Source organism: Nematostella vectensis, chromosome 6 (genome assembly GCF_932526225.1).
Source record: "Nematostella vectensis chromosome 6, jaNemVect1.1, whole genome shotgun sequence".
In the NCBI taxonomy this organism is placed as follows: Eukaryota; Metazoa; Cnidaria; class Anthozoa; order Actiniaria; family Edwardsiidae; genus Nematostella; species Nematostella vectensis.
This window is the reverse complement of record NC_064039.1, coordinates 4,457,770-4,477,946: the sequence shown is the minus strand read 5'-3', so window position 1 is coordinate 4,477,946 and position 20,177 is coordinate 4,457,770. Positions and strand designations below refer to the sequence as shown.

The following is a 20,177-nucleotide window of genomic DNA, read 5'->3' as shown; positions in this document are numbered from 1 at the left end:
CTGATGTCCGAGCTCCACAATGCACATGAGACACGCTTGGGAGATTTTGGGAATGAGAAATCCTTTAACCATTTTCTACTAAAGGACAAAGTTATAGAGCTCTCGCCTCGGAAGCAATTGGGATAATTAGATTTTAAAAATAACATAGGGCCGTAACAAAAAGATAAACAAATGATTCGAGCTGTCATGGTTCATTTTATCAACACAGGCTATGAAAAATCTCCCTTATCGGTGGCGGATTTTCTCCTGCTGACGGGCCTATCAATTACAGCCGCGCTGGTTGAATTAAGCTCTGTCAAGAGACCATGATATAAGAGAACGAATCCCCGTGGCCCATGATGCCGTCCATGAAAGCTATTTTTAGATTGCGCGAGCTTGTCAATCATAGCATCCATATATGGTTCATCGCGCCATATTTGGTTATGGGCACCTCGCGAGCCATTTTTTCCCCCTCTGTACTTCTTGACTTCGTTTGCTACCTGTTTTTATCCTTTTAACTGCTTCTCATAGCTCGTGATTACAATGCTACTTGTAGGGTGGTGTCCTGGTATCTGTTAAGTAACTAATGTTAAGTTATCTAAATGTTATATAAATAATTGAACGGGAAGACGTCGCGGAGACGGCGAATTTGGAGTTCATGCAAGATGCATCAGGCTGACCCCTTAAAAAGTTCTTTTTCTCTTCAATACGGTGAGAGAAAACCTAGGCATTCTCAGTCTATGTTATGTATTTAAATACAAGAAGGCCTTTATTTTTCTTTGATTTACAATATTTTTAGATAAATGAACTTCAATTCTTCACGCAAATGTTCAAAAATCACGTCACTTAAGAAACCCTTGTCACCGAAATAAGATTTACTTCATTATGGAGACTTGAAATCTTTTATTTGTCAAAAATACCTGTCTTAATAACCACAATATCGGTGTGAATATAATGGTATTAAATTCTGGATGTATCTTTTTCATTAAAAGGGAATTGGAAGAGAATTGTGTGTTGTAAACACAGATTTTTTATTGATTGTTGTTTTATAATCTGCGAATCAGCCGTTAAAACTTTTACTGGGGAAGCTGATCGGGCCTAAAATCACGCACTCTATGCATTTCAATGTCCGAGAAAAGGTTGATTGTTTTCCCCACCGGCGGAAAGGCAAAAAAACTATTTTGTCACGTGATCTATTAAGTGACTTCATCACCAGCAAGAAAACATTACGAAAATGTTAAGGCCGTCGACTGTAATCATCTTGCCAAAAAGAATGAATTTAAGGCGATGTTAACAAAGTTTGAGACAAAAAGTTATATTCGCTGCTAAGAACAAACTACCCAGGCCTTAATATACTTGAGAAGGTATACAATAGTAGGTAACATTGTGGCATGAATGGAATAAAATTTTCATTTAAACGATGACTCTCTTGCTCAGTATTACATTAAAACCAGACTTCGGAGCCCAAAAAAATGTTACCCCCCCTTTTAATGACAGCCCCAAAAAATGTGACCCCCCTTAAATCGGCGCCCAAAAAAACGTAGCCCCCCCTTACATATCCCCCCCTCTCACTCAGTAATAAATTACCGCTCATCACTAATGCTGTCACGTTTTTTGCTAGCGGATATTATCACTAAAAAGCATTATCTTAACCAATCTGAAATGTGCATGGTGTTGTTCATATTATACTATTTTAATGGTAAAAATCAAAATATTTTCCCTTCAAAATGGAAGAATATAGTTCTATAGCAGCGTGTGGTACGTCGTTTTCACTCAACAAATAAATTCATGATGAAATCGTTTGTTGCGCTTATAACTAGTGCGTGTTATTTCATGCAAATGCATATAGTATTTAGTCTTTTAGTGGCGAATGTTTTGGCTTTAGAAATGTATCATAATGGCACAGCTTCCATGTAGAAACTTCTACGTGAAAATCCGCATTGTATCTTTTTGTCGTGTTTATCCGAAAACGAGTCTCATTTTCTCCATCCCAAAATAAATATTAGGTATGAGAATAATAAACGCCGCCGTCCCTTTTAAGGTAAGGTCTTCCTGTTTTATTAAAAAAAATTCAAACGGCATTGCAATCGTCGCCACTTCTTCCTGGGAAACTTGAATATTCATGAGCGCGAGGAATCTATTAAAGTGGCGATTCCTCTTTCTTGTGTAGACAAACGACAAGAGCCTCTGATAGCGCAAGTATCTCTCCTTAAACTGTCAAGTTTGAAAATATCCGGATTAATCCAGCATGACGCTAACAAAAACAGTTAGCTGCATCGAGCTACCAAGCTATATAAAACAAGAGGCCTTACAAGCGAAAAGAGTTCGATGGTCGATTGAACTGGAAGAGGTCCATTATTTTAAACCACAAAAAATGAACAAGAGAGATTCACTGGGGAGAAAAGTGAAAAACCTAAAGCATATTGTCAGCGGCTTCGCAGGACGAACTGGACTGAGCTTTAGCGGGCTGGAATTTATAAAAAACCAGCTCCGAAATAGGGCGTCAGTGTATGAAGTTGCCGAACACTATGATAATAAGCCGTGGGATGAGCTTTTCGATTTATATGGCGGTGCGTAAAGCGGAAAGACGAGCGAACATCAAGCTTGGGCTGTTGTGAAAAAAAAAAAACTCCTTGGGGAAGTTTCATTTGGAAGAGTGAGCGCCGAGAATTTTACAGAGGTCTACCAGAACTTTGCAACTGAGCAAATAAAAACAATTCTGATGACATGAACATGGCTCTGCGAAAAGGAGAAGAATTTGCATTATGTCCCATTTGACATTTACTGTATGAGAGAAAGACATGGCAACAAATTTCGCAAAAAAACATTGCAAATGGCGCAATTGAATACAGTATATTGATATGACATTCATTGTTGAAATATTGTAAAGATGTACATTCGCCTAGAATTGAGTAAGTTTATCTTTATAGTTGAAATATTATAAAAATTGTTGATAAATGTAAAGCCACATGAGCATAAAGATTTGCTTGCGAAATTTCCGCTAACAGCGCTAAGGTTTTGATAGACTTTGAAGTGGTCTAAGCATTTTGCATTATAAATTATGTAAATAGTCTAGCAAATCCAAAAGGACTGAATGCAAATCCTGATATTGTAAACGTTTTCTATCCCTTGAATATTATTTGTGGGATCGGAAAATCTTTATTTTAGTCGTGAATTTTATACAGACGCAACAGAAGGATCGTTATCTTACAAGTGTACAAGACACTATAAATGAAATAAAATACCTCAAATTAGCGTTTTTGCCTGCTTTACTTGTCAAATGCTAAATGTAGAAGATACGCAAAATTCAAATGAAAATCGTACGGCTTTCGAAAATGCAATTACTTCAAATTCACGTTTCCATTTTGACGCCGAGATAACGATATACGTCTTGAAAAATAATTAACTCCATTAATCGTTTCCCCCTGAAAAATCCGTTTATTTCGAAAGCAAAAGACCGAATATCAACCACTTCCACAACATTTCCGTTTTTATTTATTTGCAGCTGTTTGTTTCAAAAAATATATACTTCGTTTGTCTTATTTATCCGCCCGAGTGCCTTGAATAACATCTTCTTATCTCGTGACTTCAGAAAACCAATTTATGCACATTTTTTAATTTTTGCTTTCGGTGAGGAAAACTTGCTTTTTTTTCAACTCAAGCTATCGCATAACGTGTATATCGAATTTTCTGGTACAGGCAACATTAAGAACATTTCTCGTATAAAAGAGCCAACCTGTGCCATCTCGTGGCACAGTTGTTGAATGATTCTTCTAGAAACTTCTCCCGAACCTTGAACGGTTCGCCAAAATTAACGAACGAGGTTGTCTTTGTCTTTATTATTATTATTGCCCCCATGAAAGACTTTCACAATTCCTTGAATTAAAGACAGTTTTTATTAGTTTTCTTACTAGATACGAGAATTATTTTCAGGCAAAAAAGACCCAATGTTTCACAACTAAGATCAATATCCGTTATAAAGAAGGTTCAACAGCCACACCTTTCTTCAACTAAGAAGTTATTGGCCATGCTTTTGTAATGTAATGTAATGTTTGCCATACCGGCAAACAAAATAGTACCCTGGAAACCAGAGGCTCCGAGAGTTTTTCGAGCGAAGCGAGGATTCCATTTGAACCCCCGCCCCATAGCATGCTGGGAAAAGCGAATATTCAGCCTCTGGGTAACAGAATAGGGGAATTGAAAAAGGAACTCGAACATTACAACCTTGAGGTTGTTCAACTCCTGTTGTGAGAAATCAGCTGAAATATTATACAGACTTTGTATGAGGAAATGTTGAAAAGTTTTTCTATACACTCTTTCTTTTATGAGAACCTTTTTTATAAGAAAGTCCAGCCTGAGATTTCACCAAATTTTAAGAACATGCTAAGAACATACCAAGGCTCAGATAGCACAAACAAATTTTTTAGTCCTGATGCTTGAGGAAAACGGAGATCTAAAACAGTGCGAGGAAAACGGAGATCTAAAACAGCGCGGGGAAAACGGAGATCTAATACAGCGCGAGGAAAACGGAGATCTAAAACAGCGCGAGGAAAACAGTGCGCAGAAAACAGCGCGCGGAAAACGGAGATCTTAAACAGTGCGAGGAAAACAGTGCGCAGAAAACAGCGCGCAGACGGAGATCTTAAACAGCGCGGGGAAAACAGTGCGCAGAAAACAGCACGCGGAAAACGGACAAACTCTACAACCAGACCCGACCAAAACAATCCCTGGAGTCGATGCGGGCTCCTGAGCTGTCCGACTACTACATCCCCAGCAAAACGCAGAAAAACGCCGAGTTGGCGTACATTGGCACCGGCGCTTTCGCCATCGGCTACACAGCTAGCCGCTTGCTGTGATGCAGCTGCCGTTCCGGCGCTGCAGCGTTGCTGCATCTAGGCGGCCTTTTTCCATACTGCGCGTATACGCATACGTATAAGATGATTGCAGACCAGTTGTGGAGTGCTATGCACGAGGTAGCAGCCGCTGCTAAGCGAGTGACATCGAAGGTGCCGTCGATGGATGGATTATGTAGCTTTGGTGACATTGCTAACCGAAGCCTCGAGTTGTGGCGCGCAGACAGGGAGTGCGTTAGGAGATTCGCCAATGTCGTTCTCCGAGGGCCTACCGACCTCAGAAAGGCCGCCTCGGCACTACCCGAGCAGACGGCAACCGCCTGTTGGAGACTAATACACCTGTTGCAGTACATTGCCGACACGTAATGGCGGCGAAGCGCATGTCCGACGAAGAACTCGATGCGTTCCCTCGTCCTATATACTAAGCCAGAGGTGGCTTCCAGTGAGTGACCGCTCTGCATGCCAAACTTCCCAAGGGCTCAGCCTCCATAGATCGAGTGCGCAAGTGGGTAAGCTCGCAGCCCGTCGGGGGCTACACACAGACACCCCCTCCTCCGACTACCTACGCCCACTTCTCGGAGCAGATACCAAACCGTATCCACCAGTCGGACCTGCTATTCTTGCCAACCAACCGCGGGTATAAGTATGCCCTGACTGTCGTTGACGTTGCTTCACGATATAAAGCCGCCCGCCCACTGAGGACTAAGAGCGCGGCCGTCGTCTCCCGCGAACTCGCTGACATCTATGCAGAGAGACCTCTCACATGGCCTAAAGTCCTCATGGTTGATGACGGCACGGAGTTCAAGGGTGCTACCACAAAGCTCCTAACAGACCACGGGGTGGAGGTCCGATGGGCTGAGCCAGGGCACCACAGGAGCCAGGCTTTCGCCGAGTCTTTCCTGCTGGCTGGCACAGCGCCTATTTCGTGCGCAGTACTCGAAGGAGCTTGCATCCGGCGAGACAAACCGCGAGTGGGTTACTGCTTTGCCAATCGTCATCTCGGGCATAAACGCAACGAAGACTCGCATGACTGGCTTTGCGCCTAAAGACGCCATAAAGCTGAGGCGCGTGCCTCTCATAGCCGAAAATCCCCCCTTCGAGGTCCCCTTAGAGGTCGGAACGGAGGTGTACATAGCCGTAAACGAGGAAGACCTCCAGGACAAGGGCCGACGGCGAGCGACGGACCCGTGGTGGACAAGCAAGGCATACCCAATACTAAAGAGGATGATGGAGCCCGGACAGCCAGTGTTGTATTACACGGCGTACTCTAAGCACGGCTTCACGCGTTCGCAGTTGCGTAGTGTCACGCTAGCGTGCCTCCTATTGCAGCTAAGGCACGTGAGTCTGAAATTCCACTTGTAGTGACCCTGACTGTCGTCCAGCCGACAGACCGTGCCACAGACCGTGCACTTCTTTTCCGGTTCAGCAATCATGCCGAGTACGTGGTCTACCGTCAGAACGTGGTGTGATCCCGTGTACTTTGTGCGACCCTTTTGCCTGTCGTCTATAGCGTATCGCTTGATTCGCGCTATAATGAGCTCTTCACTGGGCGTAGACTGCAGTCCTGTGGGAACCAAGGCACCGGGGGTGTTATCGGGGGGGGATCACGCGGACTATCTGGTCGGCGCGCCGCACGAAATAGGCGCTGTTCCAGCCAGCGATGGAAAGACTCGGCGAAAGCTTGGCTCCTGTGGTGCCCTGGCTCAGCCCGTCGGACCTCCACCCCGTGGTCTGTTAGGAGCTTTGCGGTAGCACCCTTGAACTCCATGCCGTCATCAACCATGAGGACTTTAGGGCGTAGATAGTCGGAGGAGGGGGTGTCTGTGTGTAGCCCCCGACGGGCTGCGAGCTTACCAACTTGCGCACTCGATCTATGGAGGCTGAGCCCTTGAGAAGTTTGGCATGCAAAGCGGTCACTCCCTGGAAGCCACCTCTGGCGTAGTATATTGGACGAAGGAACGCATCGAGTTCTTTGTCGGACATGCGCTTCGCCGCCATTAAGTGTCGGTAGGCCCTCGAGAACGACATTGGCGGCGACGAGGCCGGTTATGACTGCGGCGTCGGTGATGGTCTTTGTAATCTTGCTTTGCTGCGTCGTCGACATTGCGATGCACGGACGTGCGGATATGGGTGGGGCCCTCGTGTCCAAATGTCTGCTTACTCCATGGCTAACAGCCGAGATTTGCATTGTCCGGGTCGGCTCGCCGGAACGGCAAGCGGTGGTTGCTGTGCATTTGCGGGCGGAGTCACGTCGTCGGTACCTTCGGTAGCTCGCTGTTTAACAACTGGTGTACGAGTGAACGCGGCAGCTAGCTCCCGCCTACGTGTGTAGAGGCCGATCAACGACACTAGAAGACCAGCGACTTCGATAACCGAGCTAGCCGACCAAGCAGAGCTTTCCGGGACTGGTGTGTGTATGCCTTTGGCGCGCGCACGCAAGCCCTCGCGTCCCTGCGACTCGCCAGCGACCGGCGACTCAACGTGTTGCACGACACGAAGTGTCTCTTTCTTCTTCGCTCTGCCAAGCGCCTTCCGGCTCCGACTCGTCCAGGGTGTTTAGGACGGGTCGCGGGTGGCTTGGGGCTCGTGATCCTCTCCACCAACGCCGAAGGCGTCGTGCAGGTTCATGGGCAGTTTTTTTGATGTTGCTCATCATCATCAGCTTGTTTGTCAGGTTCCGTTGACCCGTACTTCCTTGAGGTCCCTCCATTTGTGCTGCAACTACTTGGTTGCTGAAGAAGTGGCAAGCTTTCAAATGAACGTCTACTTTGGGATGGCAGACTCGCCAGTGTGCGTTTGCGGGCAAACCACTGGTGGGTCCGCGACTGCTACCTCGTGTTGGCACCGCGTGTCAGCGCTTGCCGTTCCGGCGGTGTTCATATGGCGTGCTACGTGTAACGCCCCGACGGCTAAAGCCATCAAACGACCGCAGCGTAGCGACAGGCTTCTGCACAATGTGCGGAGCTCGTTGTTGATGATGTAGTCGAACACTAGGTCATTGTGGAGATCGACCACAATGTCTATCGGCAGCACCATGCCTACTAGCTTGTTCGTAAGCTTCAGAAAGCTGTCTGCCAGGGCGTCTGTAGTCCGGCTGGCTAGAGCGGTCTCGTATCGCTTCTCGTACTTCCTCACCTCCTCGGCTCTCATGCTTTTGACGTCGTCGTGAGTCAGGGCCTTGCCTAATATTTCTCTCGACTTCCCCGAGGCTACGAGAATCGCGAATTTCTCCCTCGCGTCTGCTATCTCAGTTTCCTCACCTCCGGTAGCCGTCCCAGCTGGCTGCGTCGGGCAGCCAAGCGACTCGACGGCCGGGAGGCCGGCGGCGCCCCCCTCAAGAAGACTCTCAAAGTATTCGTCGCTCATCATGCACCCTAGGATGCAACACGTGTGTACGTTTCACGTGCCTTGAGGGCGGTGTGATCGATGCGTATACGTATACGTATACGTGGGCGGTGGTTTACTGCGCTTACCCTTCAACTAGGGCGATGGTATAAAGGTGACGCAAGCAAAACTCTGACTTTGAAAACTCTTACTTTTTCGTCTTGAGGGCCTTCATGTACTCTTTCATCTTCTCTTCTGAGAGCTCCGCGCCGTAGTCATGCAGGATAGCTTTCATGTCCGCCTTGCTCGGCGTATAGAAGACCACCAAGGCCGCGATGTTATCACGGAACGGCTTCGTGATGCTGGTGAGCTGCTGCGTGATCACCCACACGCTAATACCCACGTGGCGCGCGCTGAACGCCAAGTTGACGAGCTGGTCAGAGCGCCTCTTTACGTCTTCCGAGGCCGCACAGTCGTCGAGTATGATTAGCGTATTAGTGCCTTCGAAGACGGCGAATGCAAACCTCAGCAAGATGTCGATCTGACCCGCCTCAGGTCTGACGACAAACAGACGATTGTCGCCCTCGCCAAATCCGTCGTATGTTTTGTTGTAGACAAAGGTAGGACACACGAGTACGATGTAGTCAAACTTGCACCGGAAAGGGCCGCGCAGCCGGTCCACTATGAATCGGGTCTTCCCACATGACGTCGGGCCCACGATGAGAGCGTTAAATGGGATGTTTTTCGGGTCCATACCGCGCTGCCGCAGCGCTTCGCGCACTTCGTGTCTGTGCTCAGTATTGTATGGACTCTAGCTGTCCGTTCATAAGGTTCATTTGGGAGTCGGCCACCACAAACACGTGACAGTTTACAGTACCCTGGCCGCTTGCCGTGCGTTTAATCTCGAGATGCACACCGTCGCGGGTGTCGACCAATCGGAGACCACCCCCATGGATAGCACTGTCGTCCGTCGTTCGAAGGTCGATCCACAGAGCAAACTTGTTATCGCCATAGAACGACTCGGGGCTGACTGCCGGGGCGGCAGGCGCTCCGATGTGCCCCCCCTCCCGGGGAGGGGCGGACGAACCGCCTTTTCGCCTCCCTCCGGAAATCCGTGGGGCGCAGTCCCTGGCTGAAGACCTTGTTTGGCATGCCGTCGATTGTAACGCGAACGCTCTTGATGTCGGGGTACACGAACTTCTCAGAGTCGCGAGCCCCTGCCGTGTATGGCTCCACAAAGAGGAGCAACAGACCACTCATAGACCTTCGCGGCAGGTTGACACTCTCGTTGATTATGCTGTCCGTCCCTTTGCTAATCACGAAGGTCTTGTGGAGGTTCACTTGCTCGTAGAAGAACGTTGTGCCGTTTTGGTAGGCGGCGGCTGCAGACCGGGCGAGGTTGTCGTCCCTCAGGCTTTCGTATTCCAGCTCTAGATTTTTGATGCCGTAGGATAATTTGGTAGCATCGCTCCCGACTACTACCTGGTCAACCGTTGCGAGCGTGATCTCGAAGAGCAGCGCCTCGGAGAGCGCCCTTGGGTACAGTACGCCGTGGTCGGTCAGCAGAGAATGGTCTAGCGGGATGGTTACTTCGCCCCGTGGGCGGCGTTTAGAGCGTTCTCCTTGGCGTTACTAGTCGCTTTATCGCCAGCCTTGGAGCGAAGCTTGCGCATGTTTTCTGACTGTATGCCCTGCTCCAGGCGGCCCTCTTTCTCGACCTTGGACAGGTAAAGCTCCTCATACGTCTTGAAGACATCGTAGCGGTTGGTGTCCTGGAACGTTTCTCCTGCACACGTGATTTTCAGGCGGCTCAGGAGATTTCGGCCGACGTTGTTCACGACGGTATTATTTGCTTGGCCTGAGATGGAGAGATCGAAACCGACCCTCAAGGAGTCAGGCACGAGCGTGACGCCTTCCGATAGCTTTGGGACCGCCACATATAGCGTCTCGCCGGGGGAGGCCGTCGACGGGTTGAGAGTGACCCGGTGAACAGTTCTCTCGGCTTTCAACCCCAGAGGAGTTCTGGGTGTTCGTTGGGGGTCAAGTTTATCGCTGACTGAGATTCCTATTACGTATATTATATATTATATATATATACATGAAGTACGAAGCCGCGTGGCTATGGTGCGGACTGTTAGACATGTCTAATATAGTGTAGCACAAGTTATGCGCACGCATCATGGATGATGTTGACGTTGACATTGACGATGCCTTGCCGGGTGCGTCTGCCGATCGCGGAGCGGGGGACGACGAGACGACGCCCCTCATCCCGTTTGACCCCGACGATGGGGAGTCAATCCCAATGATGAGCACGTCATCGCGTATGCGCGGCATGACTGCGCGAAGCGCAACGCAAACGACCGCCGAAACCTCGTTCACTACAGAGGGTGCAGCGACAAGACTCGGTCTCCAGTCCCTCAGGGAGGAATACCTTAACGAGAATCTGATACGGTTCCAGTCAGACCGGAGGGGAAAGACGCTAATACAGCTATGCAACCTCGACAAAGGAGGTTGGACTAAACCAAGACAGCTGTTCAATGAGAACGGGGGCGTTCGACAGGACGTTGCAAAGCTGAAAGGCTTCAAGCTGGCGATGGGGTCCGTGGCAGATATAGACGCGGTCATCCAGGAGAACACAGAACGAGTCCAAGAGCTGCAAGGGGTGGTAGCCACAGACAGGGAGACCATCGACGACCCTAACACGTCAGAGAGTCGCCGCCAAGAGGCCAGTGAGCGCAACGAGGAGAGGCTATCCGAGATTGACGAACTAGAACGCGAAGACCGAGAGCTCGAGAACCAAAAGCCGCTAAGAGAGCGCATCAAAGCCATCTTCAAAAAGTACGGCTTTACCGTCACCGCTATCGGGTTGGCCGTAGCGACGACGATCGCGGCCATTGTGACGTCGCTCGGCAAGTCGCTCTCCTCCGTGGCCAGAGGGGTCGGTAACGGTCTTAAGGCTATCGGGAAAAAGCTAGGCGAGCTTCTCCCTGGGCTAGTAGGAAGCATCGCGAACTTCGTGTTTAAGGCTTCAGGAGAAGCGGTGAAATTCCTTGGCGAAAATGCGTGGCTGTTCATTCTAGCCGTAGCCGCGTTCTTGGTTCGTCGAATGCAAAGCAATCATCGGAACAAGTAATACGCCGCGGCCACCGCGAGTGCCGACAACCTCGCCTTGAGGGCGGTGTGGTCACTTTTTTCGCCCGGTCCGGGTGCGCTTGCCGTTCCGGCGGCAGTCATGCTATGCGCAGCATGCATACGTGGAGAGGGGGCAGGTGCGAATGCCTTCTTCGCACCTCGCGGTCGATCCTCGGATCAGTCACGTGTTGCACCCTAGGATGCCCAGCGGCCATGTTATGAGCACCGACTGGCTTTGTATCGGTGTTGATCGCGTTTGCGACGAGCGTCATGGAGTCTGTGGCTTTCTGCAGTTTATTGTTGTAGCCCACGACGCTTTGCGTGTTTATCACCAGATCGCTCGGCATTAGCCACACTCCTGGTGCAACCGCAAGACTCAGTCTCACCTTGGCCTCCTGCACGGCTAACTGGTACCTTTGCACGCTTTGAGCGATGTCGTTTTCTATAATCGCGTCTTCAAGCAGCTTCGTGAACTCCGTCTGCGCCTCCATGGCCGGCCCACCGGCCCCCGCGATGGAGGAACGGACGTTTACCTGCGCGCCAAGTACTGTGTAGACGACGAACGAGCGATCGAGTCTTCCTAGCCCTGCTTTTGTCAGCCCCTCACCTTTGGGAGGCGCAAACCAGCTGTATTGCACACCCCCGTGGTCGTTGTTGCGTATGAAACCCACCTGCTTCCCACTATTGTACGTCCCACCTTCGTCGCTAAACAGATTGAGGTGGCTCGGGTACCCGTCCGCCGTGTCGTAGCCACGGATCACGTGCACGTTGCGATACCCCTCCCCCGGGTAGAACACAAACACATCGCCTAGTCCGTGGTTCCGCCCGCCTTTCCATCGGAAGTCCGGCTTACGCGGCAAACCGAACTCTATACATAGACGCTCGAAAGCGGCTTTTATTTATTTAATTAATTAATTAATTAATTAATTAATTAATTAATTTATTTATTTATTTATTTATTTATTTATTTATTAGGCTTCTACCACTATTACACATATTGAAATAGCGGTGAGGTTGACACAACAGAGCACGGCTCCGACTCAAGTGTAACCCTTTCTTTCTTGTAGGTGTTATCTTTTTGCGCGAACTGCCTGTCGCCAGGCAGGGGGGCGCCGAGCTCGCAGAATATCCTCCGCGTGGTAAAGTAGACGTGAAACCTTAAAAATCTCCTGACGACAGAGGGGAGCGTGGCGAAAGCGGGGTCGGTTAGGGACACCCCGCATCCGGCGGTTGCGCACCAGACCGCAAAGTTGAGTTGCTGTGGCCAGTACCCTACATATATATATATACTGCAGGACAGACGGAGGTCTAATTGCAAGGTTCCCACCCGTTTCTATGAAAGGCCCCAGTCCCGCTGCGGATTAATAATTGCTAACCATTGCTAATTATTTATCTACGCGAAGTGGTCCCGACGTAGATTGATAATTGCTAATTATTGCTAATTGTTTATCTACGCGAAGTGGTCCCGACGTAGATTAGTAATTGCCAATTATTGCTAATTGTTTATCTACGCGAAACGTGTTTCGGTGTCTATGAAAGTCCCCAGTCCCCCCCACGCTCGATTCCATTGTTCAAAACCTGCCTAGTTACGGCCAATGATGTGATGTTGGTATGAGACATGATTGATGAGTGACAGCTCACTTTCTCTTTGAACTTATCGCGCTGCTAGGTGTAATGCCTATTTTACGCCTGGATTAGCGCTATTCCTCTTTTTATAACCTAATGTGTAATTAGATGGAAATATAATGCTGAGTTTAAGAGATTTTTAAAAGAGACCAAAACGATTCTTTATTAGATTTGTTTGGTTTGCCTTTCGAGGCATTTATTTTATAGTACATTCACGTTTTCTCCCTGACAACTATCTTATAAAGAAACAAAGAAATCAATAGAAGATTTTTTTGCATTCAATCAAATGCATCTCATTTTTCCTATTTTCATCGTCAAATCTCAAATTTATTTTTAGTTTTTTGTTTTTGTTTTATCCATCAGTTTAAAACATTTATTCCACTTCGTTTTCTTATTTATAATAACTATAAGATTTTAGTGGAAATGGATGTGTGCGCAAGTTTCGGTGCATGTTCAAAGAAAACAAAACGTGCATCTAGGCAAAATCACCGATTAAATTAAAAAAAAAGTCACCGGTAATTTATTTCGTAGATTCCTAACCAGGGGCTATCATTGCAGCAATTACAGGGCTCAAGGAATAAGTATTGCTTAGCTTCTTCTTTTTCGACCAAACCGCGTTAATGCTTGGCGTTTTCTCTATCGATTGTAACTTGTTATTGTTATATTAAATTTTAACGAGTGGAGGTGACGGTAAGAGTATGAAGAGAAATACATACAAAGTTGACTTAACAGATAAACAATAATTTGTAGAGCTAGCAGAGGCCAGTCGGAACTGTACTCACTTGATCATCAAAGGTGCCACGCGCATAACCCATAATAAACTGCCCCCGGCAAAAATGGAGAAATAAAGTCTTGTTTTTCTCGCATTTTTTTCCCCATTTCTTTTTTCCTACATCGTATTTGCCAAAACTAATAGTAATTTCAAGTGTATAAAGAATTAGTAATATATATATAGTTCCAGCAGCACGTCCTCATTCCAAACTTTCATCGGCGGTCGTGCCAGGAAATATACATGGTTACAAAAGCAAAATATAGGGAACAAATTTGATATAAATGAAGTTCAGCAAACTTTGAATAGACACGAAGTTTTTAGCATAGTAAAAACCCAAGCAGTAAACAAAAACAACAATTCTCTGTGGATTAAACTTGATAAGACGTTTTTTGCTCATGATGGTTTGTTTCTCCGTGTTTTCAACAAAGAAATGAAAAATAAGGAACAGGGGAACTACTGTTGGTAGTACTGATCCTTCTCTCCAGGTGCGCGTGTCTATCCATCATCTTCCCTAGCCCTTTGCGCTACTAAATATCATATTATGTTATTGCGCGTATCTAACTCTAAATAAATGCCTTCGCTAAAATAGGATGGGGATAAGGGACGGGAATATCCTTCTATTTATACAAAGAAAAATAATAATCAAGTAATAGACGTTTATTTAGCATTAAAATATAGTCACTACTAAAACTCGATTCACTTTACACATTGCATGAATTGGTTGTTCTTCACAACACTTTTACAATAACCTCCATGAGTAGAAGCATAGTAGGTAAATTTACAAAAAAAAAGGTTCCGATCGGCTCTACTGTAAAACAGCAACTGTAATTTCATTCAAGTCTAATTACATTGCAGAACAGTATTTTTCATGATTGCAAAATACCAGATTTGCAACAATTTTGTTACAACTCCTCTAAATGATATTTAAGAACAATTCTTGGTAGCCATTATATATCTGTATTGGCGTTACTGTAATGCTGATCGAAGACCTGTAGCCACAGAAAACAAACAGGTTAGTATATTAATAAGTTATATAACCTTGACTAAGGTTATTCCTAAGGTTATTCCTAAGGTTCCTAAGGAAACATTTTCTCGACTTTCGTGATAAAACGTTGCTCATTTGATGTTCTTTACCCATTGACAGTTTCTTTGTACTTATAGAAAAAGTATAGACTTTGATCCTTTAATAAGAAATGACCCACTTTTTGGCGGCTAAGAGGGAAGAAGGGGGAGGGGGGGGGGGGGGTGGAGGAGAGAGAGAAAGCAACTCTCCATCCCTTGTCCAAATAAATGAAGATAGAGTTTTCTATGCTGAGATCAGCGACACCTCCTTAAAACTCCCTCAGGTTGGGGCTCAAGGTGCAGTACAGAAGGGGGAGGGGGGGGGGGTGGAGGAGAGAGAGAAAGCAACTCTCCATCCCTTGTCCAAATAAATGAAGATAGAGTTTTCTATGCTGAGATCAGCAACACCTCCTTTAAACTCCCTCAGGTTGGGGCTCAAGGTACAGTACCTTGCGCATCATAGAGCCCATCTGGGCAGGAGACATCGTCACGTTAACACCAGCATCCTTCAGGGCTTGAATCTGACAGAGAAAATGACAAGGTTGATATTTCTTATTAATAAATATGAAACAGTATATCTACAAGAAACACTGAGATAATCATCAACATTTAAGAGAATGTTCTTTGGTTTGTTCCGGCAATATCCTGGGATAAAGGGGTTCAAAGGGAGGTTAATAAACTTAAAAAAGAGATTTTTTTTAGTTGTACCTTATGCTCTGCCCCTCCGCGACCACCAGCAATAATAGCACCAGCATGACCTAAGAAACAACAGGAGTTTGTCTTATATCAATTCTGTATGATTCAGTAAAACATTCAGTAGTATATTTTTTTGTCTCTGTAAACTGTCCACAAGACAAAGGACATGCTGGCATGCACAGGGATTTATCTGCATTCTGTATAATTCAGTAATAGCATTCACCAGGGCCAAGTTCCTAGAAAGCAGGTTAATGCTAACCCAGGGATGAATGCCCTTTTTATCCAATTGAATGTCAAGATTGCCGTATTCATCAGTGGTTTAGCGCCAACCTGCTTTCTAGAGTAGGAATCGGCCCCAGAACAGTAAGATACAAGAAGCAAAGCTTTTCAGGAATTAAAAAAAGAAAATTATTTTGGAAATGTGATTTGTCTTATTTACAATGAAATGCATATAAAATACATCTTTTACACAAATAGCAAAAACAATAAATGTCAAAAATGTCAAATAAAGTCTGGTTGATAGAATGTGCATGTATAAAGTAAGAAAAAAACTCAAAGCTACTGTGTCACCCACCCATTCTTCTTCCTGGAGGGGCTGTTACACCCGCGATGAACGACACGACAGGCTTGGCATTATCTCCAGTGTTATTCTCAGCCAGATACTCTGCCGCCTTCTCCTCCGCTCCACCACCAATCTCACCAATAAGAACAATCCCTAGATGGATTTACAGAGTCAGTAGGTATAGTGCATGTACATACTTTGGTAAAATCTGCATTACTGCAGGTCCATATCACCTAATGGCCCAATAAACATGGATAACTACCACTGTAACAATTTTTTCTTGATTAATGTTATAAGCTCAAGCAAATAGCTTTTTCAAACTATAAGGAACAATGAAAAAATTTAATCTAAAGAATACTCTCACGTTGCAGACATTGTGATTAAGATTATTTACATTTTAACTCAGTACCAACCTTTGGTTCCAGGGTCATTAAGGAAGACCTCTAAACAGTCAACAAAGTTTGTGCCATTGAACGGATCGCCACCAATACCTTCAGGCAGAAACAAATAATTGTAAACACAGGACTCATTATTCACTAGACATAAAGTATATTTTATTACCAGCCCATGACATTATTGTGGTAGACAATTCAAGTCTTTTTTGACAGTTCAAGTCTATTTTCTATTTTTATTGTACATACCATGACAAAGGGATTGACTGAGACGGTCATATTGTGGTTGTTGGTTGAAGTCTATTCCTGTATATACCTACTATGTAGAGGGATTGACCGAGCCCAACAAACTGTATTTTGGATTTTTATTGTACATACCATGACAAAGGGATTGACTGAGACGGTCATATTGTGGTCGTTGGTTGAAGTCTATTCCTGTATATACCTACTATGTAGAGGGATTGACCGAGCCCAACAAACTGTATTTTGGATGTGTTCTACAGTAGTCTAAACTCTATTTTTGTACGTACCTTCGCAGAGGGATTGGCTAAAGCCAACATACTGTATTTTGGATTATGTGTTCTAGTCTAATCTATTTCTGTACGTACCTACGCAGAGGGATTGCCCGAGGTTAACATGTGACGTCTGGTGTACCGCCTCATACGTCAGGGTCCCTGATCTAGACACAATCCCTGTTCATTGAAATAGAAACATTGAAACACTGAGTAAACAGCAGTATACAATAATACATTTGATTCCCAAGGAATTCCCCAAGGTGTTCATCTGTTTTGCTTAAACTTTTCACATTGATATGGTACCTACCAATCACTCCAGGGTGGTGAATGTGCCCAGGCATGATACCAATCTTACACTCTCCTGGCTGCGAACATCAAGAAACAGACAATATTTATTTTTTACTTGAAATAGAATTTGAGGATGATTAATGTTAAGGTTCCCACCCCCGGGCTCGAATTTGCAATTATAATCATAACACCGCCAAGCTAACTGTCACAAATTATAAGTCTCTTGTAAAACTCCTTATCTCTGAGCCTCAGTTGGCTGGAATAAAACTATTTTTGCACAGGTAAATCATCTGCAAAAATTATTATCTTGCTGTGATGAAAATGCTCGCATTTCAGAGTGCACACAGCTTGGTATAGCATTTTTTTTCTATAAATAGAACCATTTTAGGTGGACAAGTCTAGGAATGATATTTAATTAGGTTTAGAATAGAAATTTGAATTTAGCGCTCAGAGCAATTGTCCTGACATTTTGACTCATTGACGGCTGATTGATAACTGGTTGTTCTTGAGCCCGGGGTGGGAGGAGCTTTCCCTTTTAAAGTGGAACCTCGTTTAAATACAGTACAATAATTATGTGGTATATAACTACTTATGTATAACTTAAATACCTTAATAATCCCTGGACAATTTGGCCCTATCAATCTAGATTTTCCCTGTTCCGTTAGCCTTCGCTTCACCTGTGGATTCAAGAAATACAGTAACTATTACATTAGAATTATAACGAGTCTTGAGTACATACTTTGATTGCTTAAACCTTCCTGTTGGTAACAAAACTTGTTGTCTTTCTGGTCATGTAACATGCTTTTTTCTAAGCATTATCTTATCTATCATTCAGCTTTTGGGTCCATTGCTTAACAATGTTTTGACTTCCCTGCTACATGTTTGAAGATGTACAGTAGCAAAGTGGATCAAATGATCCTCCGAAATCAGTGGTTTTGTTTCAAGTTCCTCTGAAATCAGTGGTTTTGTTGTATCTTTCAAGAGTTTGCTCTTCTTTAAGGGCAAAAGAACCTGGAGACAGACAGATAGGCTGATAGAAAGACAGGGTGTTTAGAGACTTACAGACCTTGACCATATCTTGCTGGGGAATCCCTTCTGTAATACACACAATGAGACCAATCTCCGCCTCAATGGCCTCATGAATGGCATCTGCAGCGTATGGAGGAGGTACGTAGATCACAGTTGCATCAGCACCAGTTTCATTCTTGGCCTGATAACAGCAAATACATGATTTACTGAGTGAGAGCTATGTCAAACTGTTACTGATGTCAATTCTTATCCAACTAAATGGTGGATACAGCTACAAGGAATATTGTGTAAAATGTTCTTTGTCTAATACATTTTAGCCATTTTCCCCTGAATGACAGTATGACATAAATAATATGTTTCGAAGCATATTGAAAACAAAAATGGTTGTTCTGTATTTTAGATCTTTCTTTGCTCAGGCAGTGATAGAAAGCATTTTGGATTAGGCATATTATCAATTAATTCAAACTTTAAAAACAAGTACACTCTATTGAAAATAGCTAAAAAAAAAACAGGACACTATGACTGCTGTTGTCGCTGAACTTTTGTTTATATCTGATGAGTATGGATTGGGGAAACCTGAAGACACGGAACTCCCTCACCCAATGCTCAAATTTGTGTTCGTAAGCCTGTATTTTATTAGATCCCGTTAGTTTCTCCACATACCTCTTGCACTGTGTCAAAAACTGGAAGGCCCAAGTGTGTCTTGCCACCCTTACCAGGGGATACACCACCGACCATATTCGTACCATACTCAATAGACTGCTGGCTATGAAATGTACCCTGAAATAATTATGAATGGATTAGTCTAAAGTTACAGCAAAAAACATTTCCAATGGATGTTTTTTAATACTTGAAAAAGAGAAAAAAGGATTTGTTTTTTTTTCTACTCCAAAGGCAAGTTTATTGTTACTTTCCAGAATTGTTGAGAAAAAATCTGTGAAATTTGTTGACAGTCACATTGTAAAAAAAAGGTTTTTGCTAAGATTGGTAAATGCAATACAGTTGCTGTCTGCCAAATAGTATTCTTAATTACCTGTTTTCCAGTAAAACCCTGGCAAATGACTTTGGTGTCCTTGTTGATGTTTAAGTTTTTCCTGGTGTTATTGTAGCAGTGGCGGATGCCCAACTGCTCTATACTAGCACCTTCAAAAGGAAAAAAGATATGTATAGAAATTTGTCTGAAAATCTGAAGACTCAGAGAACTGTTGTAAACCTGGAGTCTGAACAAAAAATGAACTTGGAAAAGAGAAAATAAATCTGATAGCATTTTATCTTTCAGTTAATGGTCATGAATATTTTTGTGTGTAAGCAAATTGTTTGATAGTCTTGTAATATCTAAAGGTTAATCCGGAATAAGGTTGCATGTGCAGTATGACTTCAAATCGATCTGCTCCAAAAATGTTCAACTGTTTGGATCATGAATGCATTCCTAGCATAAGAAGAAGTACCACTTTCAGAACGAAAGACAGGATAAAAATATAGAACACGTTAAAATGCATGTATCTCTAGTCAAAGTTATAAACATAGCCATAAAAGTGATAAGATCCACTTTTCTATTCAGACAAAAATCATACCGTTGCATTTACCGTATTATTTCGTCGCAAGTTTTCTCACAACTTCGAGGCTCGAAATAATAGAAATCGCGATTCAAATAGCTACAATACGAAAAGTCTGCGTACCGCGGACTATGTATGAAGAAAACATGACATGAGGAAATAGTACATAAAGTTCCAAAATACCCACCAAACCGTCTCAGTGCCACGCGAAACGCCATGTTGGAAAGAGACCTCGCCAGCAACTCCAGAATGCATTGCACGCTTTAAAACCGCTATGGAACCTGGTAACGAGCCTAAAACTGTGTTTTGAGGGTAAAAAGGCATAAAAATAGTGTTTTAGGAATAAAAAAATGATCTTTTTATTTTTTGCCCTTTAGTATTTTATTAGATT

General features: G+C 44.7%; 1 protein-coding gene across 1 annotated transcript; it reads right to left on the bottom strand.

Moving 5' to 3' along the window:
• Positions 1-14,328: 14,328 nt before the first annotated feature.
• Positions 14,329-20,077, bottom strand: LOC5506690 (succinate--CoA ligase [ADP/GDP-forming] subunit alpha, mitochondrial). The gene is made up of 12 exons (XM_001627334.3): positions 19,974-20,077; positions 19,264-19,373; positions 18,894-19,010; positions 18,268-18,411; positions 17,810-17,878; positions 17,221-17,278; positions 17,007-17,090; positions 16,420-16,497; positions 16,019-16,159; positions 15,457-15,506; positions 15,198-15,269; positions 14,329-14,675 (listed from the first exon to the last, which is right to left on the bottom strand). The coding sequence occupies exons 1-12, from the start codon at positions 20,002-20,004 to the stop codon at positions 14,634-14,636; spliced, it is 996 nt and encodes a 331-aa protein (XP_001627384.1). The 5' UTR covers positions 20,005-20,077; the 3' UTR covers positions 14,329-14,633.
• Between the last annotated feature and the right edge of the window lie 100 nt (positions 20,078-20,177).

Coding starts and splice junctions, on each gene's coding strand:
- LOC5506690 (XM_001627334.3), bottom strand. CDS start 20,004: ATGGCGTTTCGCGTGGCACTGAGACGGTTTG. Junction 17,091..17,220: donor TCACCACCCTGGAGTGATTG/GTAGGTACCATA, acceptor TTCAATGAACAG/GGATTGTGTCTAGATCAGGG. Junction 15,507..16,018: donor CCCTCCAGGAAGAAGAATGG/GTGGGTGACACA, acceptor GTTGTTTCTTAG/GTCATGCTGGTGCTATTATT.